Source organism: Lepidochelys olivacea (genome assembly GCF_965140295.1).
Source record: "Lepidochelys olivacea isolate rLepOli2 genome assembly, chromosome: 1".
NCBI classification, from domain to species: domain Eukaryota; kingdom Metazoa; phylum Chordata; order Testudines; family Cheloniidae; genus Lepidochelys; species Lepidochelys olivacea.
In genome coordinates, this window is record NC_140411.1 from 332,602,038 (window position 1) to 332,624,346 (window position 22,309).

The following is a 22,309-nucleotide window of genomic DNA, read 5'->3' on the forward strand; positions in this document are numbered from 1 at the left end:
CAGATGCTTCAGAGGATGCAGCATAAAACCCCAGAGTGTGCAATTTACATTTGTTGACCTTCAGGGCACGGTATAAGGTCCATTCATTTGCTCATGCTCTTGCTTGAAGTGGTGTGAACAATATCATAAATAATGCATGGATTTCCCAATTAATAGGGATGGTTTAAAAAAGGTTTTGCCTTGCATTATACCATCATGGCATCCAGAAATTAATTTTGATGCTGCCACTCTTGACAGGGTTCATTTTAAAAGTGATTTGTTGATTTAAAGTCAACCCAAGGCCTTGGCATTGAATACACATTACTGAAAATACAAATAATGAATAAATCAAGTAAAGGGCTGCAATTCAGAAGTTAATAGAAACACAGATATTAGGGATGGCAGACCCTACTATATTTGGTCATCTTGTGTAATGCAGGACTGTCCACTACACTCAATTTTCTAGTGTTTTGTTCAGTTTAATTTTAAAAGTCCCAAGTGAAAGACTATACGCAGTGTAATCGTGTTACTGTCAAGAGAATTTTCCTGAAAGTAGGACTAAAATTTTCCTTTCTTAATTTTATTCCATTAATCCTACATTTAAATCCTCTCCCTCTTTGATGTTTGCCCTCTTCATATATTTATAGACTGTTCTCTATACCTCTTAACTTTCTGCACATATATAGAACTTTCAGTCGTCCAAGATGGCAGCTATCATACTATGAAAAGTGGTTTAACATAAACTCATATTTTAGCAGCTACAAAGAAAGATTTGCAGTTTATCCTTAAGGGATGTACTGTAAGGTATATCTCTAATTCTGCTCTACCGCATATCAATGATATTTCCAAAAATTGGATGCCCCATGCTTCCAATATTACATTTTTTCAAATTTTGTATATAGCTCTTGCATAAATTGTTTATATATTGTGACGGGGCAAGGCCAGATGGCTATAGAAAAGTAGTGGGAGATAGATACATTAGCTCCAGGCTAAACAAATCCCTGGTACCAGGTTAAGTTAAATGGAAGCTGCTCCAGGTCAATTAAGACACCTGGGGCCAATTAAGAACTTTCCAGAAGGCAGGGAGAAGGCTAGGTTGATTGGGACACCTGAAGCCAATCAAGGGCTGGCTGAAACTAGTTAAAAGCCTCCCAGTCAGACAGGTGGATGTGCATGTCAGGAGCTGTGGGAGGAAGTTGCGCTGTTGGAGAGGCTGAGTAGTACACACCATATCAGGCACGAGGAAGGAGGCCCTTAGGTAAGGGTGAAGTGGAGCTTGAGGAAGTGAGGGCTGCTGTGGGGGAAGTAGCCCAGGGAATTGTACATGTCATGTTTCTAAAAGGTCAGCTACCATAGCTGATACTATTACGGTCCCTGGACTGGAGCCCGGAGTAGAGGGTGGGCCCGGGCTCCCCCCCTAACCTTTGCCCCCTGATTAATCACTGAGACTGGGAGACAACAGAGACTGTGCAAGGAAGGATAACTTCTCCTCACCTCCCTTGCTGGCTTATGATGAAAACGGCTCAGTAGACTGTGACCCTTGTCTCTAGAGAAAGAAGGGTTACGTGGAGGGTCACAGTGAGCCTCTGAGGCTAGCGAAATCTGCCAGGAAACGCGGGACTCACGGAAGCAAGGACAGAGCTTTGTCACAGTATGTACGTATTTATACATATATATTCCATAAACTTTTGTGTCATAAGCCAACTAAATACAACAATCTAAAATTCCATTGGGGCATGTTATTCTATATTTGCATAAAACTGTTGAATTAATGCAACATAATTTTGAACCATCAATGTAACATGAAAACAAAAGAAAACTGAACTGAAATGATTGAGTAATATTTAGAGGTATTTTTTTAATATTAAGGTTTTCTTAAATCTAAAAAACCCTCAGCACAATCCTTCCTGCATATTGTCTTTCACTCACCCCCATTTCCCCCCCCCCCCTCACTGAAGAATAAATGACCTTATCTTGAGAAGTGCTGATCACCTTGGTAACTCATATTGATTTTAGTGGGAAACTCCTACTGACTCCAATAGGAGGTATGGGAGCACAGAATCTCTCAACATCAGGATCATATAATCTCATGACTCTCCTTACACAGGGGTCTTTGTTCTACAATGCAAACTACATCCAAGGTATAAAGTTACATCTAACCAAAGCCCAGCTGACAGCACCTTCTCTTTCCTCTCATTTTTCCACCACAACCCACACACAGGATAAAGAGAGGTGAGAAGAGAGAGGTAGAGATAAAAAAGAGAGGATGGGGCTGAGGGAGCGAATGGTTAGAAGAGCCCACAGTCTTTCAGGTTTTCTTTGATTATGATGTCTGTTACTGCATTGAAAACAAACTTGATGTTCCGGGTGTCTGTGGCGCAGGTCATATGAGAATATATCTCCTTGTCTTCTTTCTTTAAATTCAAATCTAGGAACTGCTTCTTGATGTAATTTCCCGCATCTTCAAATGTGTTTTGTCCTAATTGGAGACAACAGTGGGTGACATAAACATTTTTCCTCAAAGGCTTCATAGCAGCTGATAACAAACAATTTTGTCAGGAAGATAACTTGAGGCACCCACGCTTGAAATTTCTGAAACTAAGCTGAGCAGCAAAATTCATATTTCATCATATAAATAATTGGTCTGGTTTTGGGACTTGGCAAAAGGAGGAAAGCAGTAAGTGTGAGAAATAGAGGAAGACATGAGAAAATAGTAGGACAAAAATGGAAAGGAAGAAAGGAGTTGAAAATAGAAAAGAAAGGACTGGGAGAAAGGAAGGTGAGAAGAGGAAGGAGTAAAAAAAGGGAAGAAAAAGCAAGAAAACCACATAAACCTCAAATTTGAAAATTGACTAGCAATTTTGGATGGCCAACTTGAGATATCTTAAAGGGGCCTGATTTTCAGAAAGTGCTGAGAACCCATCTTCTGAAAATTAGGCCCCTTTAAAAGGTGTCTCTAGTTGGGCACTCAAATTTGCTAGACCCTTCTGAAACAATCTGGAAAATTGAGCTGTTTTTCTACTGGCAAAAGAGTTGGGGGACTTGGCAAAGGGAGGAGAGCAGTAAGTGGGAGAAACAGGAAGAGATGAGAAAATAGCAGGACAAAGATGGAAAGGAAGAAAAGAGTTGAAAATAGAAACGAAAAGGCCTGCAGGAAGGCAGGCGAGAAGAAGAAAGAGGAAAAAAGATCAAGAAAAAGCAAGAAAGCCAAATGGGTCTAAGGATGCAATATTTGTTTCTTTATGTAATTTTCCTATTTGTCCTTCCCTACAGAAAGAAGGATCCTGGAAGGAGGTTCAGGGGATCAATTTTAAGCCAAGGGCAGAATGTGGAGGAGAAAACTTTTGGCTGATTGCTGTCTGAAGACAATGGTGGGCCTCAGTCATGTTTATGCAAGGCCACGTCCTAAGCCAGCATCAGCATAGCTCCTTTGAATCTGGCCCATATTGTTTCACTGTTTGGCCTAAGTTTTCAAAATTGAGTAGCAATTTTGGGTAGCCAATTTGAGACACCTTTAAGGGGCCTGAATTTCAGAAAGTGCTGGAGAACCCATATTTTGAAAATCAGGGCCCCTGTGAAAGGTATTCCAAGTTGGAATTACTCAAAATTACTAGTCACTTTTGAAAATTTGGGCCTTAATGTACATATTAGGATAACAATCTGGAGCATGGCACTGTTTTTCTACTAGTGCAGTATAACATGACTTTATATGTTCTGCTGTACCAGCCTGTAACAATGACTTTTTTCTATATCCATAGAAATTATAACCTCCAAAAAGGACCGGCATTCACACATTTTACAGTATATCTTTATGGAATGCAGGAAAAAATGGGCGAGATTCAGGCCTGGTATAAGTAGGTGAAACTCCATTGATTTCAATGGCATTGCACCTGCTTATATTGGTTCTGAATTTGGTCTGATGTGTATCAGTATAGCATCCACACAGAATGATGATAACATAGTGTGGGTTTGTCCTAATAACCTTCTGACAGCTCTCAGCAGCTTTGCCTATGCTGACTATTTTAATGTCTTTTTCATCTTGAAACCTACAACTTACCATCATATTCTGGAAAGCAGACACTGAGATTAACTTTTGTTATTTTTTCTTGGAAGAAGTCCTTTTTATTTAGAAACAGCACAATAGAGGTGGTAGCAAAGTACTTTTGATTACAGATATGGTTGAACAGGTGAAGGCTTTCATGCATTCTGTTCTGTTAAAATGCAAAAGGTGCTGATTAGAAGCTGACAGCGTCCATCACCTTGTGTTACTTGTACTCTGATGTGCTCTTCTATCAATAAACCAGTATAGTGTGTTAAGCATTAAAAGAAGCCTATTAGGAAAAGGAAAGGGAACATAAGAACATAAGAATGGCTATACTGGCTCAGACCAAAGGTCCATCTAGCTCAGTATCCTGTCTTCCGACAGTGGCCAATGCCAGGTGCTTCAGAGGGAATGAACAGAACAGGTAGTCATCAAGTGACCCATCCCCTGTCGCCCATTCCCAGCTTCTGGCAAACAGGGGAAGGGAAGGTTTCTAATGTGCCATCAGGAACACATTGAATCTTCACAACTCACAAGAGGTTGTTTTTTTTCCCTTCTGACTTACCACATTTTCATCTTCCGCCAGGATCGTGTCATAGGCACTAAGTGCAACACAAAATATGATGCAAGTAACTCCTTCAAAGCAGTGCATCCACTTTTTTCTCTCTGATCGCTGTCCACCCACATCAAACATTCTGGGCAGAAAAAAATAACATGCATACTATGTGTAACAATAGATAATTGAAGACACACTCACACCTCCGAAGTACACAAAGTAACTTGAGATGTATGGATATTTTAATACGTAGCTGGCTCAAGCCTTGGGTGGGCACTATTCTCCTTCCCCCTCAGGGAAGCCAAGCAGACCTGCATTTTTTCTTCCAAGTGTATATTGGGGATCCAGTACAAATCAAAGCCCTACTTCTCCAAGGGAGCTCTGGGTGGCTGGCCCCATACATTCATGCAGAGCTCCAGTTAAGTCACTAGGGCTCCGCACAGGTGAAGGAACCCATCCACCCAGAGCTTGGTGCAGGAGTGGACGTTAAATTTTCCATTGAAATGAATGGGGGAGGGGGGCCTTTTGTAATAGGCACAGGCAGGGAGCCTCCCTAACCTTTTTAAAAAAAAGGCAATGCAAATCCATTATCATTTTCTTTGGTTAATTCTTGTGCATGTGGAGAACTGGCAGCTTGATCAATAGAAAACATAGGAGTAAGGGGAAGCCAGCCACTGGTTGACCTAGCAGTAGCAATTAAGGCTCAGATTTTTAAAGGTATTTACGTATTGCTGCGCTCAGCATCACAATGCCTAACTGATTTAGGATTCAAAAAGCTAACTTTTAAAAGGGATTTAGTCACTTAGGAGCCTTTGATCATCGAGCTGAGCTATAAGGTACTAGTATATTTTTAATACGAACCCTTTCAAAAATTGTTTAATTGGAAGTATGGGTGTGTTGGCAGGGGGATGTTTTACTCTGTGTCTGGAAAAGACCTTAGTTGGAAGCAGACATGGCCAATTTTCAAGCATAAGGCAGAATTATGACAGCTGGTCATGAATTTTTCATCAATGTTTTTTCAATGAAAAATGCAGTTTCTTGAAAATCAAAATTTTCTATGGAAAATTTTTGACTTTGCTGTTTTTTTAAAATTTTTCTCAATGGAGAAAATCCAAGTGGAGTCCACTCAAATTGAAACATATTAATTTGTGAAATTGAAACATTTTGTTTTGGGACCATTTGACATTAATCTGGATTTGCCTAAATTATTCACAAGAGTTGTAGTTGAGGTGACTCATGCCCCTGTTCTTCCTTCTGAGCTGGGCTCCCTGGCTGGACTACATCTCTAATGGTGCCCTGCAGTATCCCCATCCCCCACCCAGTTGGACTGTCAGGGTGCATCATGAGAATCCCATGACAGTGGTGGGAGATGGAGTCCAGCCCATAGAGGAGAATGGGGGGAATGAAGCACCCAAACTATGAGGTAGCGGGGGAGTTGTGGCAGTTAGATATTGAACAAAGCTGAAACTAAATATTGTGATTTGGTTCAACAAACTGAAATGAAACATTGAAGATTTCAAAATGTTGGACCATTTAGTTTTGATCAATATTTTTCAGAACTTTTGTTCCAAGAAAACAAATGTTGAAGTACTGGAATTTCACATGGGACAGAAATTCCAATTTTTGACCCACACTAATAATTTTCAATGCCAATGCAAATCATAGTTCTTCTTGCTGTAAAAAAAAAAAGAAGAAGAAGAAAGAAAGAAAGTAGATGCAAATCCATAACAGTAAAATATTTGCATGCTGTTAAAATCATTTAGGTAACCAGATTGCACAGGAGTCACAAGCCACCATGCAGGTGGCACAGCATGAAACCTGATTCTTAGACGTTTGCAAATGTAAAGATGCCCTTTTAGGTCTCTGATGCTGCAATCCGTACACAGACAGGAAGACAGTGGGAGTTGTGCCTGAGTATGGGCTGCAAGATTAAACCCTAATTCAAATTCCTCAGGGATCTCTTAAAAACCATTTCATTATGAACTTAAACTTGGTAAGTTCACGACATAGTATTTTGCTTGTTTCAGTTATGAACTATCAAATAAGTAATAGAGGATTCAAAGATGCCACAACTGAGTTATTAATAAACCAGCCTTTTTGGATAAGTAGCATCCGGAGGAATCAGCCTTTTGTAATTATTTTTTCAACCTTTACAAAGACCTTGAAATGTGACAGACCCAGCAAGAAGCATCAGAGGGTTTTATACCTGAAGTTCATATCTTTGAAGGAAAACTGAGTCTCAATAATTCCAGTTGTTTTCACTCGTGAACGCAGAACATCTTGGTCATTGGGAACATATCCAGGAGCTGTCAGCCTGTCCAGATCATTGAGATAGCTAAAGAAATTGAGCAGAGTTTAATAATCCGTGAATCAAGGGAGATTTCTGATACCAATAAAACTGAGTGGTTTTTTCCCAATATAAATGGGCCTGTGTTTACTTCTTTCTCTCTTCCACTCCTGTAAACTGGGAGAAACTCCACTAAAGTCAATGGAGTTACACTTGTGTCAAAGTGTTTATTTGGACTTATTCTACTCTCACATACAGAGTGGTGTCCCATAGGTTTCAATGGGGATCTGCCCTCAGAAGCAAGAAAAGAATTTAGCATCTGCTGGAAAACTTCAACTCCAGCATATCTTTAATCTTCCTCAAGAATGCTAAGAAAGCACAGATCAGAAAGGTAATTTGTCTAGTTAACTTAGTTCAATCAAGTAGAAGTTTCCATCATGACAAAATCCCTCTGATAGAAGGAGATCTTCCAGGAAACTGAGCATCAGACAATGTTCCCAGGTTGTTGCTATAATATCTTTCCTCTTCTAAATGGAATAATGTAATAATGACCGAACATAATGGTTCAGAAGAATTCACAATTAAGGTTAATTTCCCTGCACATGCATGAATTTACAAGTTGAAGGTCCAGGAATGTGTGTGTCTTCTTTATTATTAATTACTACTGTTGATTCACATTTATATTATAGTAGCACAGGGAGGCCTTAACCCAAGTTGGGGGCCCATTTTGTTAATATCCTCACAACACCCCTGTGAAATGGGGAGTACTATCCCCATTCTACCAAGGGGTAAACTAGGCACAGAAGTTTATATGCCTTGCCTGGAATCACACAGGAAGTCTGTGGCAGAGCCAGGGATTGAACCAGATCTCATGAGTCTTGAGTGCATTGACCATCCTGAAGCTCACCCTTCTCCTATCTCTTTTAACTTCAAGTAAAGGTTTAGAAATGGCTCATCAGTAACCCAACTCCCTAACATGTAAAGATTCCCTCCATTAAGAAGTTAAACGCTAACATAAAGAGAGTTATGAACTAGCAACAAAAAGGAAGGCAAGAACTTTTTTGGCTTATAAGTATATTGACTCTTACAATTGATATCCAAATAGTGAACAAAATGTAAAGGCAAAATACATCAGTTTTGATATGTGGTTTAACAATGGTGTCATCATCTTCAGACCTCTGGGATGTCTCTGAGCCGGCACTTTTTCAGTGATTTGTGTATCAAAGACAAACAATGAATGTAGCCCAAATGGAAGTCTCTCTGATGTTTGTTAGGCTTTGTGCTTTTTTCATCTCTCACACAAGGTTTAGCCTGTGTGCGATGTGCCTATGTACAGTTCAGCTAATTGGAGAACTACAAAAGCAAACACCGCAACTCACCATCGTAATCCGGCAATGTTTAACATACCTGCAAATTTAAAAAGTGCTGGGATTTTCCAGTCCTTGCAGATTAGTAAACAAATGGGATTTTCATATTGCAAACTAAATAGACTTCACAGAAGAAGGAAGGAGTACTTCAGCTCAGCTGAGCATTTCAATGTCAGCCTGTTATATATGTCCAGCAGAAATGGCTGACCTATTGTTTTAAAATTGCCATCAAATTCTTGTTCATTGGATCTAAATTTCTGTTCTCTGAGCACGGGTCCTAGCAGTTACTCTAGCCAGAGGTCAGTTTGTGGGAGTCAGGAGCCACGGCAGTCTTCACTATGTGTAAAAGTGGTAAAGCACACGTGTATATGCTAGTCAGTATACACACACCTTGGGTCTTCTTAAACACAAAAACAGTTAAGTGCCTAAACAAGCCAGAGGCATTAAGTGCTTGTTCTGTCATTCCATAGTTCAGGCTGCAACTGAATTTCTATTATAACCCTAATTTTTCCCCTGTTACACTGACCTTAAATTTGGATAAATTGTGTCTGATTCCAAGATAAAAAATTTCAGCCAAATTTGAACTGATTTGAACAAGGAATTTCTAAATTATGATACCCTAAACATAGAGATGGTCTCCAGAGTTCAAGAAGTTTAAGAAAAAAACAAAAAAACAATAAAAAAACACCGGAAAGAAGGAGAGTGTCCAAACTTACTGGACTCACCTAACAAAAAAGTTCAAAGATCAGTCAATGAAACTCTTGGGGCCAGATCCTCAGCAGGTATAAATTGGAGTATCTCCATAGAAATAAGTGGAGCTATACTGAATTACATCCTCTGAGGAAGTGTCTTTTATTCTGCATTATTTGAATTACAATAGCATTTAGGGGCCACAGTCATGGATCAGGACCCCATCGTGCTAGGCCCTGAAAAAAACACAGAACAAAAAGATAGTCTCTACTCCAAAGCGCTTACAATCTAAGTAGTTTTAAAAGCAATTTAAGTGCAATGTTAGAATGGCTGGTTGGCTCCAGTAGGCTTTAAACTGACCATGAGAGCTTTGAATGCAATGACAAAACTCACCTGCACTTTAACAGTACAGAATCAGGGTCTAAAGCAGGGATTGTCAACCTTTGGCACGCGGCACGCCAAGGAAATCCGCTGGCAGGCTGGGATGGTTTGTTTACCTGCAGCGTCCACAGGTTTGGCCAATTGCATCTCCCACTGGCCGCAGTTCGCCGTTCCAGGCCAATGGGGTCTGTGGGAAGCGGCGTGGGCCGAGGTATGTGCTGGCCGCCACTTCTCGCAGCCCCCATTGGCCTGGAACAGCAAACCACGGCCAGTGGGAGCTGCAGTCGGCCAAACCTGCAGACGCTGCAGGTAAACACACCATCCCAGCCCGCCAGCAGATTTTCCTGATGGGCCGCATGCCAAAGGTTGCCGATCCCTGCTCTAAAGGTCTGATTTTCAAAGGTATTTAGGTGCCTAAAGATGCACATTGATATCTAGTGGTATTTTAAAAGTATCCATTATCTCTTCATCATTTACCACTCTACCAATCTTGTGTCTTCCACACATTTTTATCAACAATGATTTTCTGTTTACTTCCTGATCATTGATGAAAATCTTGGCTAGCATCTGGCCTATGTGGTGTATTGAAAATGGTGTTAAAATTACAAGCTATCACTTTAAGTTTGCAAGGGGTTTGAAGGGAAGTGGGTCTTTCAGAGTCAGTCTCCAAGAGCCAGCCTAGAGTAAGGTAGGATAAGTTATGCCTCTCTACTTTCTCACTGTTTTTGGTTCTTTGTGTTATGGTTCTGGATTTTAAGAAATAAATTAGTGTTACATTCCAATTGCAACCTTCCAGAAAGAGTATTTTTTATACAATTTCTCTGATTGAATGCTATGAACATAATAGTCTAGTACCAACCCCAGGGAAACCACACTAGAAAACACTTCCTTTCAGTGATGATTTCCCATTGATAGCTACTTTGAAATCTGGCCGCTAGCCATTCTTAATCCATGTAATTGATATTGTATAGTACTAATTCTTTAGTCTGAATGTTGTGTTGTACGAAATCAAATTCCCTACAAAAGTCTAAGAATATTTCAACTATTTTATCAACCAAATTTCAAAGAATGAAATATCTTCTTATCATTACTTGTTTTCTTTGTTTAAATGTGACTAATGCATCATAGGCAAATCAAAAATTGTCTTGTTTTTTTTCAAGTTACCATGCATTTATTTTCACCCACCACATTTGCTGCATCCCTGCCTTTCTCACGATATTCAGGCTATACTTGCTATATTTCCTTGATAGCAATAATAAATGAATGGCTAGTAGAAACTACCTTTTAAAAGCTCTGGTAAAGACCATCTAATTTTAGGTCTTTCTTGCACATCACTGCAATATCTAAACGCTCTTAAGGGAAAATTCTTGTCACTTACTAAACTGCTGAGTCGTTGAGCTGATATTCTGCTGCCCTTTCAAAGCAGGCTTGGATTCGTGGGTCATTCCATAGTCACTTTATGATTTCAGACAATTCAGGAGTCATGGATCCATCCTCTAGAGAATTTGCCATAGTGTACAGTTGTCTTTCATCTTCCTAAAGGGAAATTTCAGTAAATATAGTTCAAACATATTGTGGTCCTTGATCTCTTTCTGAAATATACTTATTCTATAATGAATCACAGTGGTTTAGAAATTTCTCATTCTTGCAGGTTTTTTTGTCGCTGTTATGTTGATCTGTGCAACTTTTCTGTGTGTGGGGAGGTGGGGGGGCACATACACACACCTTCATGGCCTCGCAGCTTATCACACCACCTTCTGGTGCAGGTCCAAAGCAGGACTTAAGTGGTTAAGAGAGCATCCTCTGGCTTTCTGTACCACAGGTCAGTTTCATCCTAATAGAGCTATTCACAGCAGATCGATATGGCAAGAAAGATTTTTTTATGTAGTGTCAGAGACATGTCGTCTGAGCTAAAGTGTTAGTGAGATTTAAGACTTAAATATTTCCTAAGGATATTTTTAATGTAATTTGAAAAAAAATATTACACAGGTTTTGCTAGCTTTAGGGCACTACCCCCCCCCCAAAAAAAAAGCTGATAAGTGAATCCAGCTAATGAATGCATTTCCCTTCTGATGTGGACTTTAGGGACGGAACCTGTAATTGAAAAAGAAAAGAGTGGCAGTTTTAAATATATTATTCATAGTTGTGTGCATCCTGTTGTAATTAATCAACAAAAGACTGCAGGCAATGTACTGTGTGGAACATATATATATTTTTCAATACCCAGTGGCTGAGAAGCAGAATTTAAATAAAGAGCTTGATTATATAAGGATCACTTGATACACTGTCATATCAGTGGATAATTATAGAAAATAATCCCTTACCATCATATCTCACCAAGCTAAGTAATATAATAAGACAACTGAAATGACTGCAACCAGATATTAATTTGAATGTGTATTATGGCTGTTCAACACCAGGCTACTGAGTTAGGTGCCTAAGTAAGGATTTAAAAACCTACTTTTGAGCACACAGTTTTGATAATGTTGGCATTTGCCCAGAGTAAGATGCAGCAAGCCTTTCACAGAATGAGCTCAAGGTGTCCTAATTCCAAGTCTTGTGTTCTAACCATTGGAACAAATTGTCTGTTCTCTTTTTAATTTTTGAAAGTTTGTTTTGTTTTGTTACTTTTCCTGGGTCCCTTTCACCACTCCCAGATAGATACTGTAGAGTGAATGAAGCTGATTGCAGAAAGTTAAGTTGGTTACTGTAACATGTGAAGCAAATGAATCACAATGAAGAAATAACTAGAACTGATTGAAAATATGATATTTTGAAAGTTTTGAAGAATAAAAATGGATGCGTTTGAAAAAATTAATGAAATATTCTCCCTTTTTTTTGCTCTAAAACAAAACAAACTCTTCCCTTTATTTTAAATTATAGCAGTAGTGATCAATACTGGCTAAAAAGGCAGGAGCACTGTCTAGTAGATCCTCTCTGTTCCTAAATGTGATCACTGAAGGCAGGGACTGTGTCTTAATGAATCCTATTCATGTTGACTTGAGTCAATACTGCTCAGTGAAAGTAAAGGTGACAGAATTAAGCCTTATCCTATATCTACACAATATTGAGCACAATAGCTACATCACTAATAACAAAACTACTTCCTCCAAGTTTTCTGGTGGAAAGTGTCATTTAGAGAAAACAAGAGAAAAATACAACAGATGTTGAGCATGAATCATGAAAGCCGATTGGGTCCTGTGGACCATATATTATATGTCTATTTCTCTTTCTAGTATATCCAGCATCAGTAAAATACAAACACTGGAGTCAAATATATTTCACAAAATTTGACAGACTTGGGTGTCATATACCTCAGAATATCCAATTACATTGGATAGAATGAAAGAGGATGCTGCTCTAGATGTAGAGTCTTGGTCTGATCTGAAATGTAAGTTTCTTTATTCCTATCTCAAATGAATAAGTAAAGTATTTTAATTGAAGGTTGTTTAAAAAAAATGGATTAGCCATAAGGATCTGTGAAACTCAGTAGTTTCACCCAAAGAACTTTGTGCAAACATTTTCTTTTGCTTCAGTCTTCATAGGTTTGGGTTTGAACAAAACTTGCATCTAAAAGCAAAGCCCTGTTGAAATCAATGAGTATTGTCCAGTCTCAGGTCAAAACTGTGAGAAACGATCAGAATATAAGAATGCCATACTGGGTCTGACCAATGGTCCATCCAGCCTAGTATCCTGTCGTCTGATAGTGGCCAATACCAGGTGCTTCACAGGGAATGAACATAATAGATAATCAAGTGATCCATCCCACGTTGCCCATTCCCAGCTTCTGGCAAAGAGAGGCCAGGAACACTTCAGAGCATTGTTTTGCATCCCTGCCCATCCTGGCTAGTAGCCATTGATGGACCTATCCTCCATGAACTAATCTAGTTCTCTTTTGAACCCTTTTATAGTCCTGGCCTTCACAACATCCTCTGGCAAAGAGTTTCACAGATTAACTGTGTGTTGTGTGAAGAAATACTTCCTTTTGTTTATTTTAAACTTGCTGCCTATTAATTTCTTAATTAATAGTTCTTGTTTTAGGAGAAGGGGTAAACAACACTTCCTTATTTACTTTCTCCACACCAGTCATGATTTTATAGACCTCTATCATATCCCTCCTTAGTCATCTCTTTTCCAAGCTGAAAAGACCCAGGCTTATTAATCTCTCCTATATGGAAGCTGTTCCCCATACCCATGAACTCTGGATGATGTAATGGAAAGCATAATTTAGTCCAGGTTCACCAAGAAGGAGCATCAAGTGGTGGATCCTTGGAACAAACGTGACATGCATTTCTAGTTCATAATGAAACTCAAATGGTTTTGCGTTTCATCACAAATTTTTCACGCATCTCTAGTTATGAATAAAACATTATATGGGCAGACTCATTGTATTATTAGTTATAAACTAGCAGTATTTATATTTTTCTACATTTCATCATTCTTCATTTTCTTCAAACTGTAAAGTGTTTGTTTATCATTTTTAGGCCAAAATACCATATGCCATTATCATAAAATGCTGCCTTTTGGAATAAGAAGTTAATTTCACATAAGTGGCTTCAATTCAATATTAAATAAATCTTTGGGGAATATCTATATTGAACATAAGGGTAACATTCAATAAGCAGTTCATGCCATAACTAGAAAAGTCAATTGAAATTTTGGTTATGCTTAAGCCTTTGAGAAATTTGCAACAGGATATGAATTCTACAGCAACAACAATACGCTTAGATGGCAACGATCCATGGCACCAAATGTCCATGGCCACATTGTACAGCTTTACTCCTGGTATCTAAAAGCACCCCAGAGTTATTACTGATCTGGTGCAGCCAGATTAATTGTGGATGACCATGTGGCTGGTGCCAGTCTTTGGCTGAGCAGTGCCCCCTCCTGACCTCAAATCCGACCTTTAGGGCTCGATGTGCGGGAGCTTTATCTCTGAGTTGGGCTATATGACCAAAAAGTGTCAGCCAGCAGTGACCATTAAGGTCTTCAGTCCTCTCAAGGCCAGTTCTTAAGAATACATCCCTATTATTGATAAAATCAAACCATCTTATGCCCAATAGTCACCACTGGCAATGCATATGGAATGCGTCCAACCTTCTGATGTCTTGTGTAAGCAATGTCCATGTTTCAGTTCCATATAAGGGGATCGGAAGTACACAGATTTGATAAATCTGAACTTTTTCATATAATTTCACTTTCTTTTGGCTCCAGAGCCTATGCAGGTCCTTCAGGGCAGAGGCTGCTGAACTGATTCTGCTCAGGGTGTCTGGCTGTACCCATTTGATGACAATTTACTGCTAGATACATGAAATCATCCACTACTTCCATGGTTTGTCAGGAAGCACAGATGTCCTGTATCAGAAATTTTGCGCCATCACTCTGGATTTTTGGTTTTGCCAGAGAAACTCTTAGTCCAAGGGCAGCTGCCATGTGTCGAAAGCTCTCTAGTGCCTCTTTAAAGTAATTTGCACCCTGTCCAAAAAGGACAACATCATCTACTTAATCCAGGTCTGTATTAGAAGTTAAATTGACAGTTATACACATATTTGCAGAGATATGTTCAAGGAACCAATCCACTGCATGACTGAACAGGATTGGGGCCAGGACAACATCCCTGATTCACCTCTGATCTAGTGTAAAACCTCTCAGGTGTATGGGTCCCCCATCACATCCATGTCCCCGGTCATTATGCAGATCGTTAATTAACCTCAAGAGGATGTCAGGAATGCAAGTGCCTCATATAGCCTTCCATAGGGCAGCTCTGGTGACAGAATCAAAGACAGTCTTTAGGTCTACATATATTGCTGTCAAAGACATAAGAACAAAAGAATGGCCATACTGGGTCAGACCAAAGGTCCATCTAGCCCAGTGTCCTGTCTTCCAACAGTGGCCAATGCTAGGTGCCCCAGAGGGAATGAACAGAACAGGTAATCATCAAGTGATCCATTCCTTGTCACTCATTCCCGGCTTCTGGCAAACAGACAGTAGGGACACCATTCCTGCCCATTCTGGCTAATAGCCATTGAAGGACCTATCCTCCATGAATTTATTTCGTTCTTTTTTGATCCCTGTTATAGCCTTGGCCTTCACAACATCCTCTGGCAAGGAGTTCCACAGGTTGACTGTGTGTTGTGTGAAGAAATACTTCCTTGTGTTTGTTTTAAACCTGCTGCCTATTAATTTCATTTGGTGACCCCTAGTTCTTATGTTATGAGAAGGAGTAAATAACACTTCCTTATTCACTTCCTCCACACCAGTCATGATTTTATAGAACTCTATCATATCCCCCCTATTTGTCTTTTTTCCAAGCTGAAAAGTCCCAGTTTTATTAATCTCTCCTCATATACCTTTTTTGAGATGGAGTGTCCACATCTGCATGCAGTATTCAAGATATGGGAGTACCATGGATTTATATAGAGGCAATATGATATTTTCTGTCTTATTATCTATCCCTTTCTTAATGATTCCCAACATTCTGCTCATTTTTTTGACTGTTGCTGCACATTAAGTGGATGTTTTCAGAGAACTATCCACAATGACTCCAAGATCTTTTTCTTGAGTGGTATCAGCTAATTTAGATCCCATCACTTTATATGTATAGTTGGGATTATGTTTTACAATGTCCATTACTTTGCATTTCTCAACATTTAATCTCATCTGCCATTTTGTTGCCCAGTCACCCAGTTTTGAGAGATCCATTTGTAGCTCTTCACAGTCTGCTGGGACTTAACTGTTTTGAGAAGTTTTGTATCGTCTGCAAATTTTCCCACCTTTTGCCACCACTGAATTTGTGATAGATCTCAAATAAAAGACAAAAAGCAAGTGTAGTGTGCATTGTAGATTGCCTAGCAGTGAATCCCGCTTGCTCTGGACAATGGCATTTCACAACGAAAGGCTGGAGGTAGATGAGTAGGACACATATAAAAACTTTTCTGGGAAAAGCAGGGTTATTGGCCTGTAGCTACTGCACTCAGTGCATGGACCTTTGCACTTATAAAGTGGGATGGTGATCCCTTTCTTCCACTCCACTGAAACCTTCCCAGTAGTACAAGCCCAGACAAAAATGCTGCTCTTCTGGGTTCTCTGGTGTTGCTGAGAAATTCAGGTGTTATGCTATTGGGTCTGGCAGCTTTGCAGTTTCTTCATGGCAGTGATACTCTTCCCATGTAGGAACATCTATACAGGTTTCAGGGTCAGGAAATGCAACTACTAGTAATGCATCCATATATGGGCATGGAGTTAATTCACAATTGTTAAGAGCAGTCTCATAATATTCTTTCCATCTTTGCAGGACTTCTTGGGTCAAACATGTTTTACTCATCAGCTGTATTTATCCACATAAACCTCATGCAAAGTCCAGTTTTGATCGAAGTGAGTAAGTAGCTTTGAATGCAGAGAATAATTTATTAGATCTTATTCCATCTTCTGTCTCTTTTGCCAAGTTGTCAAAATAAGCTTCATGCCCCATTTTTACTCTCAACCAAAAAGTGCCTTGTCAATGGCATCATGGCAAACACCTTGTTCAGCAGCATCATGGCTCTGTTTAGCCTTAGATTTCTTTTGCAAAATTTGAAATATCTCATCAGATAGCCAAGGGAATCACTTGTAGCATTCCAGTTTGGGAACAGCATCTCTGGCTTCTTGGATGATTGTATTTATGGCTGTCCAAGCTGATTCTACGTCATCTGAGAGAGCACCATGTGTGTCAAATTTGTTCTCTATTGTGACGGAGTTAGCAAGTGCTGAATTTTCACAGATGCATTTTGCCTTATGTGTCATAAGAGGCACAGCCTTGCAGTGAAATCAGGAGGTAACTGCCATTTTAGCAACAAGGAGATGGTCAGTACCTGCTGGGGCTTCTCCACTCTGAAAGCCCAATATGACCTTACTATACTGTGATTCCAGATCAATAGATGTGAATTGTAGGGAATATATGTGTTAATTACCGGGAATTGATTAATCATAGCATTAAATGGGAAGATGTAGGCCCTTATTTGAGTTCTGTCCCTGCGGCTCCTGGTGATAGTGATGGGAGCTTTGCATGAAAAGTCTGGGATAATAGACTTTCTTGTGTGGAGGAAGTGAGAATTACTTGTATGTCTGTATCTCTAAAGAGTAGACCTAACGCTTTCATTTTGCATATGGAACATTAATACATAGTAGGACTTCAAAGTAGCTGGTCCGTGTGCAAGGGCACAAAGTGTGTGTGAGGGAGCAAGGGGCTTCCCTCCTCCTTTACTCCCTGTGCACTCCACCGTGTGCAAGCCACAGTGGCAATATTTGATGGGTACTCAGGGATTGGAAAGTACCAGCACCACTAGTGCCACCAGCCACCCTCATGAGGCTGGAGAGAGAAGTGGGGGGTGGAGGTCAGGTCTTCCTCTGTGCACCACCAGCAGAATTAAGCAACCACACAGGGGAGGAGGCGCTGCACCCCTTACAGATGCAGTGGTAGGTGTGCTGCTTCTGCACAATGTGGGAGCTCTGGGGAGCACAAGCAGGCCATGTAACTCTGCACTACTCTCACCATGGCTCAGTGACCTTTCAGCCCCCAAACTGAGCCCCCAAATTTGTCCATAAAAGGGAAAAATTCATTGCACTTCTCAACAGCAGTGGAAAAGTAGCTATTAAACACAAAGGGATTCTCTCTCTTATTAGTGGCGAGGAGGTGAGTTACTGGTTTGGGTTCTGGGCAATATTTGTACAAATTGAATAACATTTTGCTCAAAAGTTTAGATCTCGAATCTCATGTGTCAGCCTTCAAAAAAATGTTCAATTCAGTGTTAAATGTTACAATTCAGATGCCGAAGGACACAGTGACACAAACAAAATTCAAGAAGAATAAATGTGTCCACTATAGTAAAACAAAGGCTGAGCTCTCTTGCTATCCCATAGGCATCCATTATCTTGATACAAACGTTTGTATTTGTATGCCTTTTCAAAGGCACAGATGTCATACTCACTTTACTGGCTGAGTTTTTATAATCAATCCCAAAAGTGGATATTGCCTTCACGATAGCCAGGATGGATTGCAATATGTTACTGAAAATGACAGATCTGAACTCCATGCATTCCTGATCTGTGAAGCCATCTTTATGGATGATCCTGTGATGCAAATAGAAAAACAGATCTCAGATAACTTTCAAGTAAAGGTTCAAGAAGAACTGGATAACAAGTGCTTTTGAATTCTGTTTGAATACTAAGAAGAACTTAATGTAGCCTCCTCTAGAAGAACCATTTGTAAATCAGGAAATGTGAAGCCAATTGTGAGTCTCTGAAGTCAGTCAGCTCTTCTGGCTGGTGAAGAGGTGGGTAGGTTCGAGACCACTATCTCTACACATCTCTGCCCACATTGGAGTGGCTAATATAGTAGGGAACTAGCAGGGAACAGTCCTTTGGCTAAAGGGAACAAAAGGACTGGGATGGTAGCTCTCCTGTTTCACAGCCAGATGGACAGTGAGGATGAATGGAAGATCTAACACTGAGGGATAGATTGGAACTTCATGATCTGTCTGAGTTAGGGGTGGCACCTAATTGCACTGCTCCAGGAGCAGCCCAGAGAACAAATTGTTACTCAGGTCGGGTCTACACTACAGACCTATATCGGTATAACTACATTGCTCAGAGGTGTGAAAAATCCACGACCCTGAGCGACATAGTTATACCGATCTAACCCTGCCATGTAGATGGTGCTATCTTGACTGGAGAGCTTCTCCTGTTGCCATAGCTACTGTCTCTCAGGGAAGTGGATTAACTACACCAACAAGAGAAGCTCTCCCTTTGGCATAGTCATGTCTTCACTTAAGTGCTACCATGGTGCCCCGGTGCATGAAAACAAGACCTCTGACACAAATCCTCACTGACTCTGGAGGGGAATAAGTTACTTCCCCTCATTTTGGGGTGCAGCTTACTCCTTGCTGTGCATCCAGCTAGGTGTTTGACTGGAAATACAGGGCAGAGAGCCAAGGCTACTCCCACTCCTCCCACTCTTCCTGCCCATTTACTCAAAGGTGAAGAAAGGGTACCAAGTGAGCTACTCCTGCTGTTTCCCTGTAGCCAGAATTACAATCCAAACAGGGCTAAGTAGTACTCCGTGCCCAGTAGAATAAGGGCTGTGACAATGTAGTTCTGAATGAACAGAAGTGTACAGCGAGACTTTTCTTGCAAGGCACAAGCCTACACTAAGGCCTTGTTTACACTACACAGTTTTGTTGGCAAAACAGTGGAGGTGTACCCACTGCAATGCTCCTTCTGCCAACAAAACTCTCCTGCGTTGCCGACAAAATATAACCACCTCGACAAGAGGCGAAGAGCTTTTTGCGGCAACGTTATATCGATAAAGTGTCAGTGTAGACACTGCACTTGGTTATGTTGCTGTAAATGGCCTCCAGGAGGTGTCCCACAGTGCCGTTTGTGACTGCTCTGGTCAGCAGTTAGCACCCAGGTACACAGGCATCCACCCCTCCTCCTTTAAAGACCTGGGAATTTTTGAAATTCCACTTCCTGTTTTCTTGGCATGGACAGCTCTCACAGCATCTTCGCAGATGACAATGGTGGCTCCACACAGCAAACGCTGTCCTGCTTGGAGCACACCTGAGTTGTTGGATCTGCTGGCACTGTGAGGAGAGGAGGCAGTGCAGTCCCAGCTGCGCTCCAGCCATAGGCACTTTTATACCTATGGCCAGATTTCTCATGGCATTCTGGAGAAGGGCTACAAATCGTACACATAGCAGGGCCATGCAAAGATAAAAGAGCTGAGGTAAGCATATCAGAATGCAAGGGAGTGAAACCTTTGCTCTGATGCTGCACCGAAAACTTTACGCTTCTATAAGGAGCTGGTCACCATCCTCTGCAGTGACCCCACCTTCACCACTGTCAAGGTTCCTCCCCCACTCTGAACTCTAGGGTACAGATGTGGGGACCTGCATGAAAAACCTCCTAAGCTTATCTTTACCAGCTTAGGTCAAAACTTCCCCAAGGTACAAAATATTCCACCTGTTGTCCTTGGACTGGCCGCTACCACCACCAAACTAATACTGGTTACTGGGGAAGAGCTGTTTGGACGCGTCTTTCCCCACAAAATACTTCCCAAAACCTTGCACCCCACTTCCTGGACAAGGTTTGGTAAAAAGCCTCACCAATTTGCCTAGGTGACTACAGACCCAGACCCTTGGATCTTAAGAACAATGAACAATCCTCCCAACACTTGCACCCCCCTTTCCTGGGAAATGTTGGATAAAAAGCCTCACCAATTTGCATAGGTGACCACAGACCCAAACCCTTGGATCTGAGAACAATGAAAAAGCATTCAGTTTTCTTACAAGAAGACTTTTAATAAAAATAGAAGTAAATAGAAATAAAGAAACCCCCCTGTAAAATCAGGATGGTAGATATCTTATAGGTTATAGGTTTGAATCTTAGATTCAAAAACATAGAGAACCCCTCTAGGCAAAACCTTAAGTTACAAAAAAGATACACAGACAGAAATAGTTATTCTATTCAGCACAATTCTTTTCTCAGCCATTTAAAGAAATCATAATCTAACACATACCTAGCTAGATTACTTACTAAAAGTTCTGAGACTCCATTCCTGGTCTATCCCCGACAAAGACAGACTATAGACAGACACACAGACCCCTTGTTTCTCTCCCTCCTCCCAGCTTTTGAAAGTATCTTGTCTCCTCATTGGTCCTTTTGGTCAGGTGCCAGCGAGGTTACCTTTAGCTTCTTAACCCTTTACAGGTGAGAGGAGCTTTCCCCTGGCCAGGAGGGATTTCAAAGGGGTTTACCCTTCCCTTTATATTTATGACAACCACCAAGAGCTCCATGGATACTTCGGCAGGGTTGGAGACTGAGGACAGTGGACTCAACCCCAAGGATAAAGTTGTGAATGAGGAGGTCAAGTTGGAGGATGATGTGCAGCATATGGCAGGGTCGTCTGGTGGTGTGGCGAGTCCAGATCTCTTTTCCAGTCCCGAGGGATCTAGCCAGTCCCAGGAGTCTGTCTCATGATACAGGAGAGAAGAGCTCTGTTCCTTCCCCCATTGTAGGAAACTTTCCCACGCCAATCAGCAATTGCTTGTGCAGGGACCAAAGCGGCACACAGGTGAGCAGTATAGCAACCTGGTCTGAAACTGTTCACACGCAGGAAGTGCACCCCTTCCCCCTGAGCTGATACAGAACTGTTTTCCATGCCCTCCCCAAACTCCTCCCACACATTCCTTCTAAGTTCCCAGCCCATCTCGGTAACTCATTCACTCCACGCTTTCGGACAGCTTCCAAAATGATAGCTGAACTTATAAACAGGTATGAGAGCCTATACTGCCCTTTACTATTATATCCCTTCCCACCAAGCCTTTTGTGTATGTTGTTAATTGGTATTTAATAAAAATAAACTCTCTGAAAGATAACCAATCTTTATTTGTCTCCAAAACATGGTGATTGCTGCTGGAATTAATACACGACGGCAATTTCATCATGGGCTGATTACAAATCCTGATCCGGAATCATCAAAATTTTCATGAAAGTTAACAAAGCATGGTAGAGTGCTGTATAGAAAGACACATTACTGCTGCTCATTGTCAAGACGTTGCCTCAAACCTTCCCTGATTTAAATAGCCCTCCTCCCCTCCATTGTGTTCCTCTATTAGTCCTGGTATCTGGCTGCTCAAAATCAGATGCCAGGCGATCCACCTTCATACTCCATCCTGGGGGAAATGTTTCACCCTTAGTATCACAAACATTATGGAGTGCACATCAGGCTTCTATGACCATGGCAATATTTTCCTCATTTAGGTCTAACCTGACATAAAGGCAGTGCCAGTGTGCTTTTAATATTCCAAAGGCACATTCTATGACCATTCTGCACCTGTTCAGCTTATTGTTGAAGTGTTCCTTGCTGCTGTCCAGGATTCCCGTGTAAGGCTTTGTGAGCCATGGGACTAAGGGGAAGGCTGGGTCTCCCAGGATCAATATGGGCATTTCAACATCTCCCACTGGAATCC

The 22,309-nt window shown here is 40.9% G+C and overlaps 1 protein-coding gene across 1 annotated transcript in view; it reads right to left on the reverse strand.

Moving 5' to 3' along the window:
• Positions 1-1,953: 1,953 nt before the first annotated feature.
• GNAT3 (G protein subunit alpha transducin 3) overlaps positions 1,954-22,309 on the reverse strand; it is a gene marked incomplete at its 5' end in the record, with an annotated part of 40,951 nt that continues 20,595 nt past the window's right edge. The window contains 7 exon segments of the mRNA XM_084618027.1: positions 1,954-2,458; positions 4,037-4,190; positions 4,587-4,716; positions 6,784-6,912; positions 10,681-10,754; positions 10,758-10,838; positions 18,269-18,410. Coding sequence (XP_084474153.1) covers positions 2,268-2,458; positions 4,037-4,190; positions 4,587-4,716; positions 6,784-6,912; positions 10,681-10,754; positions 10,758-10,838; positions 18,269-18,410 — 901 coding nt within the window. The 3' untranslated portion in view covers positions 1,954-2,267.